Source organism: Osmia bicornis, chromosome 9 (genome assembly GCF_907164935.1).
Source record: "Osmia bicornis bicornis chromosome 9, iOsmBic2.1, whole genome shotgun sequence".
NCBI lineage: Eukaryota > Metazoa > Arthropoda > Insecta > Hymenoptera > Megachilidae > Osmia > Osmia bicornis.
Genome location: NC_060224.1, coordinates 4,035,120 through 4,058,292, shown reverse-complemented (window position 1 = coordinate 4,058,292; position 23,173 = coordinate 4,035,120). Strand labels below are relative to the sequence as shown.

The 23,173-nt window shown below is 37.4% G+C and overlaps 1 protein-coding gene and 1 long non-coding RNA gene across 14 annotated transcripts in view; one reads left to right on the top strand and one right to left on the bottom strand.

The window, feature by feature from the left end:
• LOC114879017 (collagen alpha chain CG42342) overlaps positions 1-23,173 on the top strand; it is a 95,890-nt gene that overhangs the window by 54,048 nt on the left and 18,669 nt on the right. For 8 of the 13 annotated variants that reach the window (XM_046286960.1, XM_046286968.1, XM_029193484.2 and 5 more), the window contains 8 exons: positions 13,789-13,868; positions 14,254-14,289; positions 15,002-15,037; positions 16,919-16,990; positions 18,692-18,778; positions 19,560-19,613; positions 22,510-22,689; positions 22,872-22,977. In XM_046286960.1, the coding sequence (XP_046142916.1) occupies positions 13,789-13,868; positions 14,254-14,289; positions 15,002-15,037; positions 16,919-16,990; positions 18,692-18,778; positions 19,560-19,613; positions 22,510-22,689; positions 22,872-22,977 (651 nt within the window). The remainder of the gene's footprint in view (positions 1-13,788; positions 13,869-14,253; positions 14,290-15,001; positions 15,038-16,918; positions 16,991-18,691; positions 18,779-19,559; positions 19,614-22,509; positions 22,690-22,871; positions 22,978-23,173) is intronic. The other 5 variants (XM_046286962.1, XM_046286963.1, XM_046286967.1 and 2 more) reach the window with 5 other exon arrangements.
• On the bottom strand, positions 11,691-13,626 carry LOC123988113. The gene is made up of 4 exons (XR_006829642.1): positions 13,186-13,626; positions 12,599-13,097; positions 12,040-12,516; positions 11,691-11,840 (listed from the first exon to the last, which is right to left on the bottom strand). It is a non-coding gene; the product is annotated as an uncharacterized LOC123988113 (long non-coding RNA).

The following is a 23,173-nucleotide window of genomic DNA, read 5'->3' as shown; positions in this document are numbered from 1 at the left end:
AAAAATGAAGCAATGAGAAACGATACTCAGAGAAATGAATATCCAGGCAAATGAAGCTGCCGCGTAAATATTGTACATACCTACTGTTTGGAATATTAGTCCCTCGGCCAAAGTATGCGCGAAATACAACGACATGCTGATGGCTCGGCCTCTCGTTCGTGCGGGTTAAACAAACATTAACCTTGCCATCGAAAGAACGAAATATCGTGTTTCACGGTGCGAGGGGTGTTCTCGTGCAGACATAACTCGAACGCAAATTTACGTTATTCGAAGAACGTCATAACGTTCAATTTCCTTCGTTATTTACCCATTTTTCTTCCCTATTTACCCTCTTCAGATGTATTCAATGATCAAATATTGACTAATTATTCCTCTGTTTTGTACTTGTTATGGCGGGTATAGAAAATTCCTTATTTATTTAAATGAAACGCGAATAAACGGAATGTTTCGCGAGTTAAACGAGAACATTAATTTTCACCTGGATCGACATAACGATCGTCGCTTCTTCGAAACCAAAAAAAGGTGAACAGAGCTCTGTCGGCGATGAATGCGAAACATTCAAACACGGTGCTGAAAATTTCAGCCGGTCTTTTCGTCGGCCGTGTGAAAGGATTTCCGGGAAATGCTCAACGCCCGGTGTATCCGGTACAGAGTCTAGTTAATGGTAACCGCGAGATTTAACACGACGAAGGATAAAGCATCGCGAGAGTGAAAGAGAACGCGGAAAACTTGCCTCGAAGTCAAGATTCAGGAATTCTTAACATTCAAAGAAGTTAGAAATAGAAGAACCAGGAAATTGCAAATTTTCGTAGAAGTTCCTACTTTTCTTAATAGTACCTTTTTCAAATTGTATTTCAATTATATAAATAGGGGAGAACAGAGACAAAAATAACATTGTAAATAACTCAAAATCTATTATAGATATCGAAAATTTTGCATATACAATGCGAAATTATAATTAAAATACACTCAAATATGTCCTAACAACAAAATAGACAATTACATACTGTTTTGGTAATCATAGTTCAAAGTCAAATTGTTACTTTTGTCCCCACTCTCCCCTGCCAATAAATACCTACTAAAATAAAGCAGTTTGGAAAATAATTTATATTTATTTAAAATACTATTTTATCCAGTTCAGGATAAGAAACATAGAATTTTCCATTAGAATTAAACTAAACCATAAAATAAACGTTTCAACCTTACGGAACAACTACTGGACAATTTGTCCATTACTACTTGCATATCCTATCGGAGATAATTGCTCTATTATACCCGTGGGTTCATAAACTTGGACGAATAATTATGCTGTTTGAACGTAGGCGCGAACCAGTGTATACCGCATACCTGCATCACTTATTTTCTTTGCAAACAGCACCGACCGTACTGAACTACCCTTCTGTTACACCTAACATAACGCGTTCAATTCTTTTTATCCCCCTATTTTTTCTCTCTCAATCGGGAACCAGCCCGACGAGAAAAATAACGTAACTGGGGTGTATTGGGAATTGCGAATCCCGTGGGCACAGGGGGACTATGAATCGTTAGATTTTCGTCGGTGTTGAATGAAAGGATGAATCGTTAATCTTCCAGCGTAAATCATTCGCACAAATGGTGCTCGCGAATTTATGCGGCTTCGTTTTCGAACCTGTTCGCTTCTATGGTAATTGATATACTTTTTTTAAAATTGAATTCGAAAATTGTTCACTCTTTCATTGCTGAAGATTGATTATAATCAAAGCTAATTAGGATTATGAATTAGAAATCAAAGCGAAGGAAAAATTTGAATTAGAATGCAATGAAATGTAATATTTAAAGGGAGAATGTTTTTACTTATTTTTATATCTGTATAAAAAATTTTAGTACACCCTTCGTATCGTATTTTACGACTTTGAAATGCCTAAAACAGGCTTGGATCCTGTTGAACGAATTGGTGCCACCATTTGATTACCAAATTTACGATCACACTACATCGTTCCCAATCGATTTTGTCACGAAACAACCACGTTTCTATTGATCAGATACGTTTCCAGTGCCTCGATGGTCGTTTTCAATAGCGATTGACGCTTCACGAACCCACAGCTTCCAAAATTGATGACCCAGGGTGAGTAACCCCTGGCTCTTCATTATATTTCAAGGTCGTGGGCAGGAAAACGGGGGTTGCGATACAAAAAGCTAATCAACAGTAGACATTTCAGTCATTGATTCAACAGCTGCATTCCTGTCTGCAGTGAAACTTTATTATAAAATGAATCTCAAAAGAACACACTTTCAATTACTTCTAATTTTTGCCATTGGAGTGAATTTTTTCTTCAGAAAATAAACATCATTAGTAAACTTTTTCTTGTTTCTCTGTGCTGGAATTTGCACGGAAATTTTGGTTTCGAGATCGCAAGTTTAGTTAGAAACCTAATATCTCGACTGGTGAGAGATGTTGAAGAGTCTCTCGTCTTCGAGACTTCAACCTCCACTCCTAAACTTCTAAACCATCACTAAACTTGTACCTTCCGATATTTCCATCTCTTCTAATAAATGCTACATAATTATCTTGGTAAAATTCCTAATGCAGTAGCATAAATTTAGCAGCAGAATGAACTGATAATATTAACGAAAGATTCATAAGGCCATGATTTGGCTTCATATTCGTGATCACAATTGCGACACGACCTATGATACGCTTCGATTTCCGTTTATTGCTATTTGCCTGGTTGAAATCAAATTTTCGCTACGTATGCCCAACCCGTCGAGCCGTGAACACGTTTGAACGGAGTACTGACCGCGATTTCACGACTGATAAACGATTCGACGTTTATCGGAGATCGTGTAACGTTTCCTTCATAGAGAGATTTTTATAAAAATTCTTTCCTTCAACCTGAAGTACATGGTCTATTATAAAATTCGAAATTAACCCTCTATGCAAATGATTATATAAACGTATTAACATAAATCATTTGTATTAAATCACTGATCTGTAACATAGGGGACATGCAAGAAATTATGTAATACTTATTATGCAAATGAAAGTAGAAATTTTTGAGAACATTTATACGTTCCTTGGTAACGAGAAGTTAAAACCTGCATTGGTACGAGAGAAAATCACGTAAAATATATAAACCTGTATCTATTTGAATAGATGTTGGGAAGTGGCACTTGGATTTTGCGGAAAATCAAAGAAACCGATTAAAAGTGTAACTTGTAATTCGATTGCGCTTCATTCTAAGTGAGTAGAAAGCTGTTCATAATCGATGGGTAATTGATTTACCGATGAATGCAGGTCGACGAGCCAATTCACAGATTTTCCGTACACGTTGAGACTACTATCCAACTGGAGGAGAGATGCAGATATAATTGGATTTTCCAGCGAGATCGATGGCGGTCATTCGCGACGGGTTAATTAGGTTCCACGAGTGTCCGTCGAAAATCACGCAGCTGATATTCTGTCAGCCGTTTGTATTTTAGAGATTCCATAATTCGCTGAATTATCATATCGCATTGAATTATATGGAAACATACGTAGGCATGTACTTACATAAATGACTACCTACAATTACCGCCTGATACTATGCATATCAAATGGTGAATTTTGAAACATAGAAAGTCAGACACGATTTCATGACATAAAAGTGTCACGAAATACCACTTACGATGTGTCGATTTAAAGCTTGAAGTTTCAGAAAAATGGCTACGATTTCATAAATTGAATTTTTATTTTCCACGAATCTTTGTAACAGGAGAATGCAAGAATATTTTTCTGTGTAACGCGTGTAGCCAAACTTTTGACCGGTAAAGTACACTATGTTATGGAAATGTAACGTGTTGAAAGGATCATATAAATCGGTCTTTAGGTGACGATTACATATTCGACAACTCTCTGGTATCGCTTGTAGCCGCAATGTATACAGCCAGCAGTGTCACGGATTTCCCTGAAATTCACAAAGTGACGCTGATACCCGGTTGCTTCTGCGGACATTTTATCGCTTCCGCAAAATTATTCCGAAACCTGTAACTTGTTCCCGGTGGCAAGCAATCAGCATAACTGCTTGGGTCGAGCACAGGGGTTGAAGAGAGGGAGAACCGTGACCGTCGCTCGTCTAATTGCAAATTCGAACTTCTATGGAAGCGTTCGCGGAATTTCGGAAATGGACGACACTACTAATATCGCGGAAATACAAAGCCGGTAAATTGTCGCGATGATACATGTGAGGCAGTTAACGCAGTATATTTATGATCCATTCATACACGAACATAAGTCACAGTATGGAATGCGTTTTCCCCTACCTTTTATTATCAAAGCAGTCCATTTTAATTTTTTAAATTTTTATATGAATTAAACTAATTAGTGTTTGTGTTAATTCTTCGCGCGTGGAATTGTAAGAATTTATATAGAGAATCGTATGTTTTTACCGAATCAGTCTAGAAAGTTTTGGGACTATAAGTTTACATCGCACTATTAGAGAAGAGGAAGCCAATCGAGATTAATCTAGACGTGGGGTAGTTAGAACGCGGTTGGAGGATAATATAACCGGAATGAATAGTTGAGTAAGAATTTCAGAGAATGTTGTCGATTTTCCTCTGAGAGCACCACTACAAGTCTAATATCAGAAACTTAATGAAATATCTACAAACACCTATCTATATTAAAATTTTCTTTTCATTTTTATTATTAATAAAATATACCAACGAGCTTTGACCAAAAACATGTTGGAACACCGAGTATATTTTGTTATAATATAGGATATTATTCCGCGCATGAAACGAGTAGCCTTTTTTTAATTTTCATAGGAACCTGCGTTTCCGCAAATGAATGCATTGTTCGTTGATGCACCTCGTTTCCTGGCATTCAAAACGGAGCATACACTGGTTCGCGCATTTCAGCTGGAGTTGAACACAAAAGAAGGAACCCGCCTCCCGTTTTCTACCGTTTAATCGCTCGTAATAGCATTTGCAAACGTTTACATATCAATCCGTTCGCGCGGCACAAACGCAGCGATGATCATCTACCGTTGCAGCTGCAGGGATATCTCTATCTCGATCCCTCTTCACCGTTCCCCTTCGTTATCCACCCCTTCTTGAAGACCTCGTTTTATCCCTTTTTGCCGGGCACATTAACCGTGGTAGTCAAACTGACGGGCGAGCACGGTGGTCACTGACATCGAAATGGCACGCGTGCATAAAAGATACGTGTGAGAGTACACTGTTCACCCTCTTTGTTCTGTAATAATTTTTATCTCTACCTCTTCGTGATTTATTTATTTCTGTAATTCGAGATTGATATTTCTAATAAAATTGCATTTATCAACTAATTTTTTACCCTTATGTTACCAGCTACAAATGGTTTCGTTAGATTTTGAAGATTCGTTCTTAAATTTTAACAAATTTTCAGAAAGATCGATGGAACATTTACACTTTGGTTGTTCGATAACAAGATTCTTTCTCTCCAACTCTAATGTACCTATATATCACCGAGATGTAAGACTTCCGGTTTAATGTAACAGTTAGATGCGAACAAGTAGATACAGTAAGGATAGCCGAGGTGCGAATGTTCGTTGTCGCAGCTCCGAGTGATTTCTCAAGAGTTAACGTACCAAGTGTAGACGCTGTAGTATCCTGTCCATTAACCGGTTCCTCGTCAATTCACCTTTCACGCACGTGTTAAAAGGAAGAAGGGAACCGTCAGCGAACGAGAACGACGAGTAACTGTCAATTAATCTGACTTAAGCCAAGAATCCGTGTTAAGAGATTTTTACTAACGTTGGGTTTTTCCTAGATTCTCTTTTAAATTTAAAAGCAAATGGTAGGAAGTGCTTCTTTGTACTTTAATCTTTAGTTAAAAGAGAGCCTACTTTGCACTAACATCTACATGTACAGTTTTGGGCAGCGTAGGTTTCAAGATTAATTATACTGCAATAAAATCACTACACTCTTAAATAATAATAACAATAAGAAACACTATCGTAAATAGGACTGAATCCTCAAAAACCTAATAAAAAATCCTTAATATTCTTCAAATAAAGAAGGATTCGAGAATAACGATGGAAACAGTATCCCTCTAACGAAACGAATAATAATTTACTGGAATAACTCTCACCTCGAACAGCTCTTTGTCTTTTTTTCTTTTCACCCACCCCTTTCTTACCTTGATTCTACCCTTTCTCTCCATCTTCCACAATCCACCATTATCCGTCTTTCTCTTTCCACTTAATAAACGTATCTACCTATCCACTCGTCCATCCTGCTCGAGAACCCGAGACCAAAGCCGACTCAGACACATAAATAGTCTCTCCACCTTCCCTCTTCGTGAACTCGTCCCTCCTCGTCGACGTGTAACTTCACACCTTGTATCATTCAAGCCTCCCATCCGTGGACGGCTCGTTTCTTCAGCTCGTGACTATCGCCGTAACGGCGAGCACTTTTATCGCGGGCTCGTCACAAGCAACCCCTGTTCGGGGAAGCGAAAGCATCGTGTTCGAGTTAAACGAAGAATAACCGGCAGACCGCGTTTTCAACTCGGACCGAATGAGTCTAATTGGGCTCATGGAAGCGTTCGAAAGAAATCCTGGATTAAAAGACCGCGTTGCACGGATATTCAAGGAACGAGGAACAATGTTGGTGTTCTGGGAAAAGACGTTACTACCGGGATTTCACGGTGATAAAGGAAGGAGATTTTCGATGATACTATTCTTTAGAAATTATTTCTTCAATAAAAGAAGAAATTACCGGGGGAATTTGATAGTTATTCAAGGATTTTGTGCGGCTGAATTCCAACATTTTCATCGCACGTAAGTTAATTGCGACCAGACATAAACACGATTGTAATCCAACGCGCGAGTAACACGAAATTCGTGGGATAACGAGTTCATCGTTGTTTGTCAGGAGTGTAAATCTCAGGAAAGAGAAAAAAGAACACGATGGACTTGCAGAATTTCGTGAACCACGTGGGCGATCCTCGACTCGCCTACGTGATTCTGTTAGGGTTTTGTCGTTCCTCGGAAAAGAATGAGACAAGAATCCTTGAAGAGGAGTACAAGGAAGCATACGGGGTTTGTTAGGACTGGGCAACAGTCCAAGAACCTTCTTACGTTCGAAAATTACCTGATCGATGCGACGACAAATTATTTCTACCTCTTCCCGAAGCGTCAAGAATATTTTATCGATCAGTTTTAATAAAGAAAACGCGAGTTATTGCCTTGTGAAAAATAATATGCTCGAGGAAGGAATTTCTGTATAAAACAGGAAATAACTAAAATATAAAATTTAATTAATTGAATCGAGATGGATCACCTTCAAGCGAACGAAAGAGAGAAATTTCCAATATATTGCGTTTCCCTTTCTATGTTCGTTTTATGAAACCGAAAATTTATTGCGATTTTCCATTTCCTTTTTACTTAATAAACGTTTCATCGTTCTATACAACATAAACTACAAAATGATCGATTTCCAAATGACAGTTATCGTTTAATAAAACAGATAAAAATCACGGATAGATGATACAACCTTTCAAACTGTTGAGAGTTAATCAAGACATACTTAATTAATATTCAGAAGCCTTTTAAAAACTTCAACAAAAAGTTTTCTTCTTTAGAAGTTTTCCGAATAATGCTCGACGAAGTGCGTTATCGATCCAAGATGAAACCCCTATTAAATTATAGGGGTATAGTTGTGTACGCTCCCGGTTAACTATCTTCAGATAGCAGAGTTTCCTGTTACGGATGGACGAGTTATCGAGAAGAAAAGCGAAACGGTATGTGACGGTTCAAGGAAGAAGCGAGGGACAAAGTGGAAAAGGAAAGAGAGAAGGTAGACGTAGACTCCTTATTGTAAACTCGGTTCACTTCGCCGCGTGCGGTCTGGCCGTACTCCTAAACCACCCGCTGGGAGAAGCAAGCTTCGGCTTAGAATCAGACCAGAAGGCCCCGGAATCTGTCTCTCGGATTATAACTTATGGCTTATAACGTTCGTTATACGTGAATTAATCGAAAGTACGGTGTGCGAGAACCCGGCCCCCACTTTCCTTTGGAACTTTTTAAATAGTCTTTAACAGATAGGTGGGTTGAATGGATATTATGATTTAGTTTGACGTTGGAACACTGGTCTACTTTTTCTGCCATTTGCAGAGATTGAGATTGCGTATTTTTCTGAAGAAATTCATCCCGAATCCTTTGTTGCATCATTTATTTGTAATTTTTAAAAGGAATATTGAAAGCTTTCGACAATTAAATTTATGATTATAAATGTTTCAAAAATACAAGAAATGAACTGTTGCAATTGAAGAGTAAATTTAATTCTTAATTAAAATTTATCAGATTAAAAATTACTATTAATTTTAATTAAAATTCTATTTTAATTGAAAATGTACTTCAATTCATGAATAACTTTGGATTAATTAAAACTTCCTCTAATTAAGAACTAAAATTGAATATTTAATTCGATCACGTCTAATCCAAGAATAAAATTTATTTTTCATTCCAATTTTCCTGCGAATATTTTTGAAGAGTATCAAATGTAAGGGAGATAATCGAAAAACGTTTTGCAGGTAGCTCTGTTTAACCGAGGCTCTTCGAAACAAATTAACACCGCTTCGTAACACGGTTATTGGCCATTATGCAGTAACCGTACAGAAACGGGCATTGATCCACGGTAATTGCGGCTTTGTCGTTATCGGGAAGATACATTTGGACACGTATGGCCCGCGATATTATCAGTCCGCGGGGTCCTCCGGGAATTCGTTAATTCTCTTTTACCACAACGCAACCCGTTGCTCGAGTGAATTGCATACGCTACTGCGATTCGTCCTGCGTCGATAAAATCAGGCGAACATACACGAATCCGCTTGGAAATCAAATTCTATACCACACATGAGTTATATTAACGCTTTCACGATTAAATTAATCCTGTAAAATATCTTAACATTTTATTTATAAAAAGAAAAGAAGAAATAAAGGAAAAGTTCTGATATTTACCCATAATATTCAAGGATTAATTAAGACATCCTGCATTCTATTTGCAAAATGTAGAATTATAAAAATTTGAATTTTTTTATACTGTCACATAAGAAGGACTCTTTAAAATCGTCCATGGTACATCAGAAAGGGAGTCCATGTTCTTATATCTTCCTCGATAATCCTCTTAATGGATATATTATACGGTGGACGTCCATAAGAGAAGCAGTGGCAGGTGATGCCACCAGTATGAATACGTATTTGCGATACCCTACCCCACTGATAAAATCGTAAGAGGTTTCTTGAAAATTTGCGGCAATTGAATTGCTTGTGATTTAAACCCGATACCTTGATGGAAGAACGTTGTTGCGCGATTCAAGTGGAGGGATGAAGATTGCGGAAGGTTCTCTTGAATCACTGTAGAATTTCGTGATTCTACAGGAAGTGAACGAAATAATGGGCACAGTTAACAATTTAAAAAATGTTTTTACTATATAGGAAAACATTCCCAACGTTTCCCTAGCAATTTTGGAATTCGAATCGGGATATCTATATAAAAGGATGTCTACTAAACACAATGATCGAGACGATGGTCGAATATATTAGCCATAAACCATCATTCGAGCATACGAAATGCGCGTATCTGAATAACGAAGACCACCGACAATCCAAGAAGCCTGCGAATTTACTACGCCTCCGTTCTCTTCATGGTCGGCGTTCGATTCTATCGAGACGTTCGTCGGAGGACAGGAAATGATTTAAAGTCTACATTTTAGAGAAAGGACTAACCCGGTACGGGTGGATGTGTGTATAGGAAAGTGGGAATGGATGGGTAAAGGGGAATGAAAGAAAGGAGCATCTCTGTGCGGGAGCACGAAACGCTCTCGAGAACGGTGAGTACGCAGGATATACATCGGGGAGTAACGATTACGTATCTCAATCATGGGAAACTACCGGGGCGGGAATCGGAGCTGGGCCCTGTATAACCGTACTGCCCCGCGGCCACGACATGTGAGGTCCCTAGTTTCGCTCGCTCTCTTCTACCTTTACCTTCCCTGTTTCCTTTACTCTGCCCTACCTTCCGCCACCCCGGATTTGCTTTCCTACTCTGTCAGTTCGGCTCTCGGCCTCAGTGATTCTCAATTTTAACATTTACCTGAATTAATGCAAAATATTGAAAATCTACAATCAAATTTCATGACATAAAAGTATTTCAAAATTGCATTCATGATAGATTAATTTAAAACTTTAAGTTTTATGAAAATGACAATATAAACGTTTGATTAATTAGAAAACCATCTTACTGTTTGTTAGGTGATGGAATTTAAATAACTTTGGTTTTGTTTAAAAAATTCAATGGTGCATTCTATATTAGAAACAAAATGAATAAAAATGGACTCTGAAAAATAGAGGGAAACGCATACACACACGTGTATTGAAAGAAACGCTGTTTCCCATTAGCGAGGGGAAACCGATTTTCTCCTGTACTATACGTTCGCACCGTAATAAATTGAAACAATTTTTGTTCCTATACTGCGTTAAATTATTTTTCTCTATTATTCTCTTACTCTCTATATTCTGTTTCTAAAGATTCAAGATTTAAATTGAAATTATTTTTGTGCTGAAAAGCACAATCTGGTCTAAAATTTCTGAACCATTCTTTTATCACCCTGTAAAGATTCAATCGTATCGTAAAATTTACCTGTATTTTTAATATCTCTCCCAGTTATCCTAATTCCACGAATGCTCCAAAGTTACCCAATTCTCGCACCGGTTCAATTCCTTCGGGTTACCGTTAAGTTATTTAGCCCGGGGCTAAAATGTACGAGGCTGGAAACTCGTGAATAGAATACAAAGGGGAGGATGGAAGTTTGAAGTATACACGATTAAGAAATTCAACGCGATAGTGGGTGGATGGAAAGCTCGTAACGAGCAATCGTCGAAACGAGTCGGGCTCCCAAAGGATTCGTGCTTGGTACCTGGTGTCACCAGAGGAGAACCTTTTGTATCGGTCGCTCATTTTCCGGCCGCCTGAAGCTATTCTGTAAACGAAAACGAAGTGTCGTTAGTTCGGTGCGAATGCGTGCACGCCTTAGGTCCCTTGCCCTCGGAACGCTGCCAAAGCGTCGCGTTAATCTCGTTCTTATTCGCGCGAAAGACTTTCACGGAGGGTCGAGCGCGTTTCCCCCTAACGGCAGAGACCGTTCCTACGGGAACAACTGTTCCAGGCGAGCGAAACGGGGATGCAAAAGCATCGTTTTATTGTACACCACCGAACGAGTCGAGTATTTTCGTCGTGTCTAGACCGCAAGGTTCCTTCTTCCTTCTACTGCTCCCATAGGCACCGCGATACTACCGTATACTAGAAACAGGAGAGCGATTCGTTTCCTTTCCCCGTGCACCATCTTTTAAACCGGAAATAGCGGACACTTGCGGCCTGGCAAGTTTCAGCACACCGATCACACCGTTCTCCCGCTTTTTCCTGTAACTTTACCCGTTACTCTCGAGGATTCACCCAAGCTTCTGCGGTTTGACCACTGCACTAACAAGGACAGCCTCCCTTCTGACCGATTCTGATTTTAATGAGCTTTCCTATGTTGATGGATCACGTTGGCTGAGATTTTCCTACAAACATATCATTTTCAGATGGTTAATATGATGTTTCATGTTGGATTCTGGTAGAATTTGTAATGTATACTTTACTGTAACAGCTATTTTCAAATTGATTCTTCAGAGCACATAATTTTCCTAATTTTTATTTCTGAAGAAATCAATTTTTGAAACCTCACAATTGATAATAATAAAATTTTCTCCATTGACTATAAGAAGCATTGGTTGTCCAAAGGGTTGTGGTGATTAAATTGTTCTCCTCGGTTGTTCAGTGAAATAATTTAAACGGTTCTGTAATGAAACAATCAATTTCAGAAGTTTCTTTTAATTTAAACTTTTTGTATAAAAAAAGGGGGTGGTAGGTCGAAAGGAATGGAGGTAGAAAAAACATTAGAGAAAAGGGAGGATGAGTGGGTAGCAAAGTGGGAAGAATGAAGCGAAATAGAAAATAGAAGGGAAGAAGGAAACAGGAGGAAAATAGCTGCTTTACCAAGAGACTTTCTTCTTTAGTTAGTTGAGTTTATTTAGTTTTCTGTAAGTACGACGATCGATTGCCTTGCCTCTCGTGCCTTGTATCCTCCATGTTAGAGGTTTGTTCTTACTCTACCCTTTATCCTTGCCTCTTCTTCTTCCGTCCCACTTAAATCCACTACCATCCTGACTTTTCGTTCTTATTTTTCTTGCTGTGCACCGTGTTCGTAATAGCAGAGGGTATCAAACAGATGTCTTCATTGGTTTCACCGTGTTCGTTGTTGATGATAATCCTCTGATGGGCGGATGCATCGGTGCACACAAACATACCATTTGCTTCTCCTTTACCTTCATTTTCGTTTTTTTTTTTTTTGCAAGAAGCAAGGTAGAGAACGCTTTAAAATTGTACCCGATGACAGTGATGGTGGTAAAAGAACGAAATGATACAGTCGTTTACAAAAGTATTCAAATGCTTGCATTTGTAATTGATAAATACCTTAAAAATAAATGAACTTTATGAATAATATTTCTTTGTTTGATAAATTTCAAATTGAAAGTACAAATTTAATCATAAGTACCATTAGATTGAAGATACGATGAAAAAAGTGACTTTATAACTTGTAGAAAATTGTTTGTCAAGTTTTTCGTACATCATGACCCGAAGGAAGAATTGTTTTTCAACTTCCCTCAATATCTGCCAATATCGACCCTCGAACTTTCCTTGTTAGCACGTTTCTTATTTCATCTTTTCCCTCTCGTCAGCTGGCGAGGAGATTTATATCCGTGGCTTGGATTGTAAAAAAGTTCACGGAAGTTACTTCACGCCCGACTAATATTGCTCATTTCGACAATCCCCCTCGCTTTTTTGTCCTTTTCCTTTCCCTAGCTGTTTCTCCATCAACGTTTTGTAGCTTTTATTCCCTTTCGAACACATTACTCCGTGCTAGGACCGTCATTGGCGACGATAAATGAAAAATGAAGGAGAAGCTAAACAATCGAACCTTGTTCAAGGAAGCAGAAAATTATTTTCTAAGATTTTTCACGCTTGTTCAATCATAATATTTGAGTAACATTTACCTAGAAAAAAATAATTATAATAAATAAAAAATATGAAGACAAACAAAATGTCTCGTGAAATAATGCAAGTAATAAACAAGGTACTTACAAATGACACTCGTTGGGCAACGTGTTTCGGTCACGTTAACAAGAGTAATCCCGTCTCGGCGATAAAATGGAAAAGTTGTTGGGGAGCGTTAAAAGCGTTTCAAATAATTTTTTTCGCTTCGCTATATTCCACTTTACGCGAAAATGCGTTTACAAGAAACTTCATTATCCGACAGACACAGGGACAATCCTGGAGCGTCCCTCGAAATTACACGCAACCCCCTGAAATCGATCGATTTCCCGTTGCATAACGGCGCAGGTTCGCATCAATTTTCGAAAATATCTTTGACGTTGAACAACGAGCAAGAAAAGTAACTTTGTTCCAGGTTTCGATCTACATAACTGTTCCATTCTTTGCTTGGATCCGTTGTTACCGTCTCCTCTTTTACGAGCCCTGTTTCCCTCTCGCGTCGTTGAAAACTCATTTTCACCCTTCTGTCGCCAGCCGGACCTGCGAACATTTTATTTGATATTAGAATAGGAAATAGCTATTTGAAGTAACATTACGTTTCAAATTTTACAAAAGAAATTATTAAAAAGAAATGATTATCTGAAATTTTATCTCAAGTTCGCGTATGAATTTATTTTTTTCTTCTCATTGCAGGTCCTCCCGGTGAGCCAGGTCCACCCGGAAAAAGGGGGAAAAAGGGGAAAAAGGGTGACCCAGGGGAACCAGGCCCGCAGGTGAGTACATCGGTTCCTCCGCCGATGCAAACCCTATCCTTTCTCCATCCCGTAGTTGCACCCGTCGTGCTCGCACGTGCAGTGTGCGTGTTGCAGAGTCTAGTTCGATGCATGGTGTAGTTGCTAACGGTACATACGTAGGCACCACGAATTTATAACTATCGATGCACACGGTATACGCGTGACAGTTCATCGAATGTGCATTAACGACGAGATGGATAACCTGATAATTTGTTGGATTTTATCAGGGTGATAGAATTATTAACCGGGGTGTGTATCGTGAAAACGATTGGTCCGCGGATAATTGCTTCTGCATGAACCGCGAAAGTACTTAACCCTTGTCCTGTATAAACGAGTTTTTAATTTTGTATACCCCTTCTTACAGGGTGTGGCCGGGACGCCGGGCAAGAACGGTTTTCCGGTATATTATTTTGTTATTTTCTTTCCATTCCTCTGTCTCTTTATCTTGTCTGTATCTGTTCACATCTATGTTCTTCTATACTCCATTCGCCCTATCTATCACACGTTTGCACATAACACCAACTAAATTGTATTTTCTATTAGCGCATTTTTATGTAGATTGTTTTCTCTCTTTGTCTATGTTTTTTGTTTTAATTCTTCCATTCGGTCGATCTCTGCTTTGTCTCCTGAACTTTGACGCAACATCCATTTTTTTTGTCATCGTTTTTTTTTTTTTTTTTTTTTAATACTTCATTCTATTGTATCAGATTTATGCCTATACGTGTATCCATCGTGAAATTGGAATTCGTTTGCTTTCAAATATGAAGCTTTAGTTTCATGCCAGCAGAGGTAGAAACTGCAAATAGAAAAAAATAGTTGAATGAAAGTTAATCGAGAAATCTTTGTCGAAAATATGCGAATTTTTTGATGAAATATTAAATAATGTTCAGTATTTCATAGTTGTTAAATAATTAATGAAATAGTCATATTTGGAAGCAGTTTGATGTACAACGACGCTCAACGATGCCTCTATTTATCGTATGCTCGCATACGTCCATGTTACATACACAGGGAATGATTATTTTCAAAGGCTACCACAGCCTTTTCGATTTTTCACTTTCTCTCGTTTTCCCTACGACTGATCATACAAACTTATCAGTGTGTTCTTTCAGGGACCTATCGGGTTAGATGGACCAAAGGGTGAACCGGTAAGTTCACGTACAATTTGTGTATTTTAATGTTATTTAGAAAATTTAGATTTTTTTTGGTATATACAGTAGCTTCAACCCTTATGGAATAATTAATAATAAGTATTAACGTTGGACAATAAAATCAAGAAGTTATTAATGAGAAGAGACGAAACTTGAAGTACCATTATTTAAATTGAAAAACATAAATAAATGATCGTTACATTAATCGTAATATATAGGTGTAACGCTGTATGTGTTAATGAAATCAACAAATTGTTCCATGAATTAAATTGAACTGTTTGCTGTTCTATTATTTGGTATAATTCCAGCTACAAATTATGTGTGATATAATTGCAATAATATTACATTTGATTATATTTTTGTAAAAAAGTATCTAACAAAAAATCATTTATCTTTGTGTGTTATTTTAAATATAATTTTTATTAAATATTTATTCTTTCGAAAGTGAAATTTGCTGACATTTGTCGAAAATGACCATCTGGGAAAATTTGCTTCATGGGAGTTATAAACGTCTCATCTCAGAAATATTATAGTCAGTTTGTATTGCACGAGGTGCATTTTGCCGTTTGAACAATAACTGAGGAATCTATGGGACGGATCGTACGAGCGGATGTACAAATACGTAGAGACAAGAAAAAAGGCATGGAAATAGAGGGGGGATGAGGAAGTACGAGTGCATTGCAAATATCAGAAGATATTTGTTCTGGCGACGGTCGGGTTGAAAGAATTTCGATCGACTCACGCGAGAACTCCACTCGTCCCTTACTCAATATCTACACTATTGGTCAAAAGTTACTGGTTTCTGTCAAAATTAGATTTTTGCTGAATTTTATATAAATCCATTACAAATTTTAACATTTTTTAAATACCTGAAGTACTCTTATAAATCAATGCTAATTTAAAACTACCCTTGACCTGAGTTTTTCTACAGCTTGGAAAAAATATTTTCTTTCAGTTCTGAAAATTATTACAGGAAATATTAAATAATATCAAATTGAAAATTATTAAAAAAATATTAATATTAAGAGTGGCTTCTTCAACAAACTCCAATTTAAAAAAGAAAAAGAAAAAGACACTAGTTGTCTCTTTGCAATAAATGGTGCAAATGTAAGAAATATTGCTTATCAATTTTTTAATAAATAAAACTTCATGTAACGATACCAAACTTTTGACTAATAGTGTATGGATGTACACGCTGCTCGTTCGCATTCAATTCGAGTGTGTGCATAGATAGCAGACAAGGTATTCTTAATATTTGCATCTAACATCCCCAGTCAATACTTTTACATTCAACGAAGAAATATCACCAGTTGTGTGGTCTACCTTCTTGGAAGTCGATCGATTGTTTCAAGTGGCGGGTACGAGGCAATCGTTTAAAGAAACCATAAAATATTGGGTTAATATTATTAGAACTTTCTGTTCTGACTAATATTCTGCTCAGCTTGAACCGTTCAATGTTTCTAGCATTAAAATCTAACGATGGTGTCTTTTTCCTGATTAATTCATCCGTCGGCTAACAAAATTGCATGTGCACAATTGTGCATAGTGTTTTCAAAAATTACCCATCCATAAGAAATTCCTGAATTAAAAATTTAACGAAATAAACAATTGAAGTGTTGGGAGGCTACACGCATATTTTGGTGAAGAACAATTTGTACAAAGCCGGAAATAGAATTTGAAATGTATAAAAACGTGCTTGGATCTAGCTGGCGAAGCGGCGCTTAAACCGTACTCGGTAATACCGTGTAAAAGTTAGCGGGTTAAATTCGCGGCAAAACCTCCTCGGAGCTTGTCAAAACACAGACTGCTTTTGTTCCCAGTTTTGCCGCGAGTTGCCGTTATTTTTCGATCAAATACAACGGTGTGTTTCGTTTGCAGGGTCGATCCGGCGAGAAAGGGCAGAAAGGAGAGCTGGGAAGTCCAGGGTTCGACGTCTTCTCCGCAGTAAAGGTATCTAGCTACGTTGTCTAGAGAAACTGAAATAGCGCTCGAGAGCGCATTACGCTGCCAGAGAACAACGTACGTAATGCGAAAATGCATCGTTTCTCTCCCCGGCTATGCTCCCTACGTTTTAGAAGAGAGAATTTTTGTTCAATTTTACCTTGCTGTTCCAGCATTTGCAAATAGATAAGACGAAAGAAACTGGAAGAATTTAAATGATGAAAAAACAGATTTGAAGATAAAGAAACGATAAAAGATGAAACGATGCAATTTCTTTAAGGATACGTTTATCAAAGCAGCTGGTATTATGAGAGAAAAGAACCAGTTTCAATCGGATAATATCGATGTACTTTTAATAAAGGTTCAATGGAGATATTAATTACATCAGTGGTTAAAGAAATCCTTTGCTTTTCTGTTTTATATCTGGTGAATTGTATTGAGATAAATGGAATAAATATTAATGTAAATGAAAAAATGTTAAAAATAAAAATTGAATTATAAAAGAAAAGTGAAATTGTAATATAAATTATTAATCGTATTTACAGTAACGACATCTGTTAAATAGAATATCAATTTCGAAATATAAATCACCGATATAAAAGACAAAATTACATTCCGTTTGATCAAATTATCCGATTGAAACAGCGTTTCTCTTGTACGTAATAGAAGCAACATTTACCAGGCATTTTCTACAAACTGCAGAACCGTGAATCTCGATGTTTCTCGTTAGCTCGATGATCGAGGACAACGGCTTCATTCTTGATTGCAATTAATGTTAACTAATATTTAGTAGCTCAAATAGCTGATAGCTGTTGCATCAAATACGATGCAAATATTATAGATGTACATATACGCAGATGTACTTTGGGAACAGAAACAGCATTCTCGAACCAAAGTATAGATCATGCGTTTCCTTGATTCTCGCTAACTATTTGCCACGTGGTAATCAAGAATCCGTGTATTTCTATCATTTGATGAAAAATCAAATTTTTCACTTATTTCATTCATGAAAATTCTATTGTAAATATTATTTTATGAATCATTGCAAAATTTTTAGAATGCTCTCAATAATAAGAAACTTCTAAATAATTTATAATTTTTAAAAATAAAAATTGTTGAATTTTAGTACATCTCTAGTATTCTGTTATTGTTTGTTCACCAGATTTCGCGATTACGATGGTACAATTATTTCTGTACCTAACACTGTCAACCTACATTTCAAAAACTCAGTCTCATTACTTTTGTAACAGACCGCGTACGTGTCTATAATGCTCAAAGGGTTAACAAAGCACGGATTGTAAAGCTCGAGTAGCATGAAGACTTTTTGATCTCGATGAGACATCATTTCTCCACGGAGGGTTAACGAACGATCTGAAACAGCTAAAAACAGACTTCGGAATTAATGAAAATATTCGAAAATAATATCTAATAATTTTTCATTTGACACCAAATTCGTGGCCGATGATCATTCGAATAACAGCCGAAAACAGATATCCGAAAATTGCTGAAAATTGTCGATCGAATCTCTGAACATCGCGAACCACTTGTTAACAACGTTAATCCCAGCTAAAACGGATCAACGTTTTTACACGGATTCTTGATGGGCCATTGGCGCGAGGCGCTATTTTTTTTCTCTCTTTTTTTTTTCTCGTTGACGCATCGATCTTCGATGATACAGATTAACAATATAAACCATCTTTCCGCCTACGGGTCAATGCACAGGGATTAGGGTTAAAGAGGTCGGTGACGACGCTCCGCGGCGGGACACTCGGCTATGCGGAAATCGTCGCTCTGAAGGTAACCGGCCTGTTCGAAAGGCAACAGGGCTCGTGTTGCGGTTCAGAAATCTCTTCTGGTCGTCGCTGCTCCCGCTTCTTCTCTTTTTCTTCGTCCGCTTCTTCTCCTCTTTGCTGTTACCTACTCCTCATCTTGTTCCCTCCCACACCGTTTCATCACCATGTTATCCACGTTCTTCGCCGACTCCTACTTTGTTTCCACGTTTGGTGACCCATCCACCTCGTGTACCCTGTCCGCGCTCCTAGACGCAATCCTATTTCTAGTCGTTGCCTCGTGCGGTGCTTTCGGTGTAGCGTTCTCTTCGTTGGTTTAAATGGTTGGTTTAAAGTGCGACGACGCTTCGAACCGTCGAGAAAACCGCTTCGTTTCGCGACTACTCTCTTCCTGGATTGCGAGAACACGCGAGGAGAGGAAAAGTTGTTTTTAGAATGGTTGTAATTTGATTGGGTTGATGAGTTTTGTTAATTGACTTATTTTCGAATTTTTGTGGCAATCGAAGTATTTACCTGTATCGAAGTGGTTGGTCTTAGGGTTGAAAATGATCGTCGCACTTTAATGTATTTGGTTTTTTGGTTGGTAATGGTATTTACTTTAAGTTACAGTATTTAGGTATATCTCTGGGCATGTCTTGGATTCGGAAGAGCAATGAGAAACGAGATACCCCAAATGATCCATTTTAGGTTATCCCGCCTACCCCCCCCGTTGAAACCCCGAAAACCCCTCTCTATGTTTTCGTCTGGTAGAGATTTGGTTTTTACCCGTAGTGTTGACCTACTTCTAGGGACTTCAGGAGCAAGGGCATAATATCTCAGCGCAGACCATCATACAACTGAAAGTAAGTGCGCCTGCTCTTTCGGAGCCCCTCCTCCCTCCACCCGATCCCCTTTTCTTATCATCGATTCTCCAGGCATTCGATTTCATACTCTATTTGCAGAAAAGTTATTTCTGGAAAATTAACCCTATTTTTCATGCAAAACCATAGTTGCTCAAAATCATTTAATTGGTACCTGGTGCCAATTTTGAATAAGACAAAGATTCAACTACAGACTATATCTATTAAATAATAATTAAATACAAATTTGATAGGGAATAAATTTTGAAAATAATAAATATTGATTTTTAATGTATTGTTAAGAAGAAAGAAAAAATTAATGTTTGTTATATAGAATTTTTTGTTGAATATTTGTTTTTTTATGTATGCATCGTCTACCTGGTGAATTGAACAATGACGTGCATAAAGGAATTTTTGAATAGGTTTGAAACGTATTGAAGTTCATCTTTATGCCCGTCTGTCACAATAAGAAACATGTACATTTACCTGGCACCTTCTTATTTTATCTTTTTCTTTTGAACCTTTCTCCTCAGGGCCGTGTAAGAAGTATAACGAATCAATCTTTGCTGTTAGATAAGTTCATTTGGATTTTCAAAATCTGTACTAAGATAATTCAATTAAAGATAGTCATTTTTAAATTTTCCTCGAAATTGAAAAATTCACTGTTAAGAATGATTTTGTTTTTAGTGAAAATTATTTCAAAGTATACTATCATCTTCTAAGCAGAACTTAACAGTTAAGTAGCTCGTTTTATTTAATTTGTTCGTAAAATTTTGTTTTGTATCCTCTAGAACACGTTCAGAAAAGAAAGACAAAAAATGATAAGGAAAAGGACGAGAAGTGAGAAAAAATAGCACGGTCCTGGTCTTTCTGCATGTCATTCCACCTTCAAATACTTCACGCAAATTCAAACGCATCCATTGGAACGAGGGTGCGTGCACGTGCGTGTATTGCATGCTATTTTTCTATGTTTCATCAATTTTTCTATTACTACTATCTCTTGAAAAATGTAGTAGACAGTGAGAAACAAAACGTAACTAATGAAACCATTTTTCCGGAATATTGCAATTTATATGATTAAATTTATACAGTAAGCTCAAATAGCTGAATAGTTTTGTTCTACACTGTACACTACGCATTTGATTAGGCGAATGTGCATCCAAGTCGTATGTGTAAATATATGTACAAACTTGTGTACGTCCGTGTGTATGTCTGTGAATACGTATGCCTTGCTCACCTGTGTACATTTCCAGATTGCATGACTTTACGTACGATATAGTAAAATGTTTGTAATTGCTATCGAAGTTCCACAATTAGTAAAATTAAAATTTATATTCCAATTAAGTAGAACAAGTAACCTTCATCATTTTTAAATATGTGATCGATGAGATGAAAATTTTATATCCCTAAAAAGATTGTATTGTATAACAATCTATATTTATAGTTCAAAATACAAAAAATATTAGGCAGTTTCACGAGGAATTATTTGTAGGCAAAATTTTCAAATCATCCGTTTCTTTTACTACATTTTATATTGTAATACTACCAAGTAGACAGATCTCGTTGAAAAGCTTTTACCAAATTGCGGTACTTGCATTTCTTTTCAAAGTTACCTGAGGTGTGTGCATGATGCTCTAAAAACAGAAAACTGTGCGAGGAAAATATTGAAATTCTTGAAAACACTCGCAAAGTACGATAAAAATGTATCATAAATCTATCACTTTCTACCATAAATTTCTATAAATTTATGAAATCACTACTTCAACAACTTTAGAAAATAGTAAATGCTATGGTGTAAAATTCTAAAAAATTTGAAGTCGTTAAATTCATCTTTCCTGCCTTTACAGATTAAAAATATTACCAAATTAAAAATACAGCAATCCATTAAAGAGGAAGAGTAAAATATTAAAAGGAGAATGTAATATTCCATTAGAAGAGAAATTAAATCCACAAAGTTGAAAAGAGCTTTTAAACAGAATAAGAAAAGTTTCATAAAATTATTATCTTTGATAATGGAATTCTTTTTTAAAAGTACCACCCATGTTTAGAGTACCCTCGAGGAAGCTTATAAATAGAAGTCGGTATGTGGATAGATAACTCATCACACGTGTTTGTCCAACTAGCATTTCTCACTTCTAAAAGTGTTTTCATATTCTTCTGAAGTTCTTCTTTCAAGCTTCCTCTTTAGTTATGTTTACAATAGATTGGTTTCATAAGCGAGTATGTTCTTGAGAACAAATGCTTGGAGGAGGCTTCTTTCAACGCCTTTTTCTCGATGAATTTTTCATCGCTTATATGAAGTCGGAGATGAAATTTCAGACGATAATGTTTTTAAAACAAGAATTTTTGCAATAGTCAAATTGGTATGCATTTATGTCATTTTTAGGTGACATTAAATTTCAAATTTTCAGCAACCGAATATCCAAATTACATTAACGCACGTCAGCAAATTCAGCAATATCACACGACAGATATGCAATTTCGCAAATGGCATGTATCGTTTTGTGGAACATGGAAATTCTCTTAATTTTAACACACCTGAATTTCAATATTTCTGCTAAGTTACACGAGTCATTAATTACTTGAACACCTTGTATACTCACGTGACATCAGAAGAAATGCCTTTCCACGCACAGTTTGCCCGCGCGCTTTCTCTACGTCTATCCGCGATCCTCTTCCACCTGTTTCACTTTTTTCTCTCGAATCTACCGTATTCCTCCTGTCTATCTTTTTCTTCTGTCTGCCACTTTGTATATTCACCACCGTCAGCTTTCTTCCACTGCTCCTTTCCTGTCCCTTCCGTCTTGTGGCACAAACCGACGAGCACCGAGAGACACTCTTGTCGAGGGCTCTCGCCGGAAGAAAGCGGTAACGACGTAACACTCTTGGAACGTAACAGGGAGAGCCAGGAGAACCTGGCCCACCTGGGCCACCCGGTCCTCCGGGAGCCGAAGGTCTTCCCGGACACGAAGGTAGACAAGGAACTCCGGGTGATGTTGGACCAGCGGGTGAAAAAGGAACAGCAGGACCTATTGGACCGATTGGTCCGGCTGGTACGCCGGGACTACCAGGTCCTAAGGTAATTTTTATTTTCTTCAAAGGAAAAAATAAATTTTTCATTTCGCTTTTCGACGTAACGTACTTGCCACCATATTCCTTTGTTCCAGTCCGACGCTCAACGAATTACCTAAACGAATAGATAAACTTGTTAATACGGAGATAAATCATTCGTTAATTGAAATTACCTTAATTTCTCCGCAGGGTGACAAGGGTGATAAAGGTGATCGCGGTATAACAACGTCCTTGAACGGGGAACCATTTCCAACTGGAGTATTCGAGGGACCGCCCGGTCCACCAGGACCACCTGGTAAGCATATACCCGGTATAATTTAAATTCTTCCAAGACTGATAGCTGCGCGCATAATATATCAAAGAAACATAACACGACCACATATGAAGATATGAATTACGGTTTTTCGAGCTTCTTAAATCGCCACCGTTGCTTATAATTATACGAAGAAAGCATTCGAACATGGTCGGTTCGATGTTCAAAACCTGTTGCG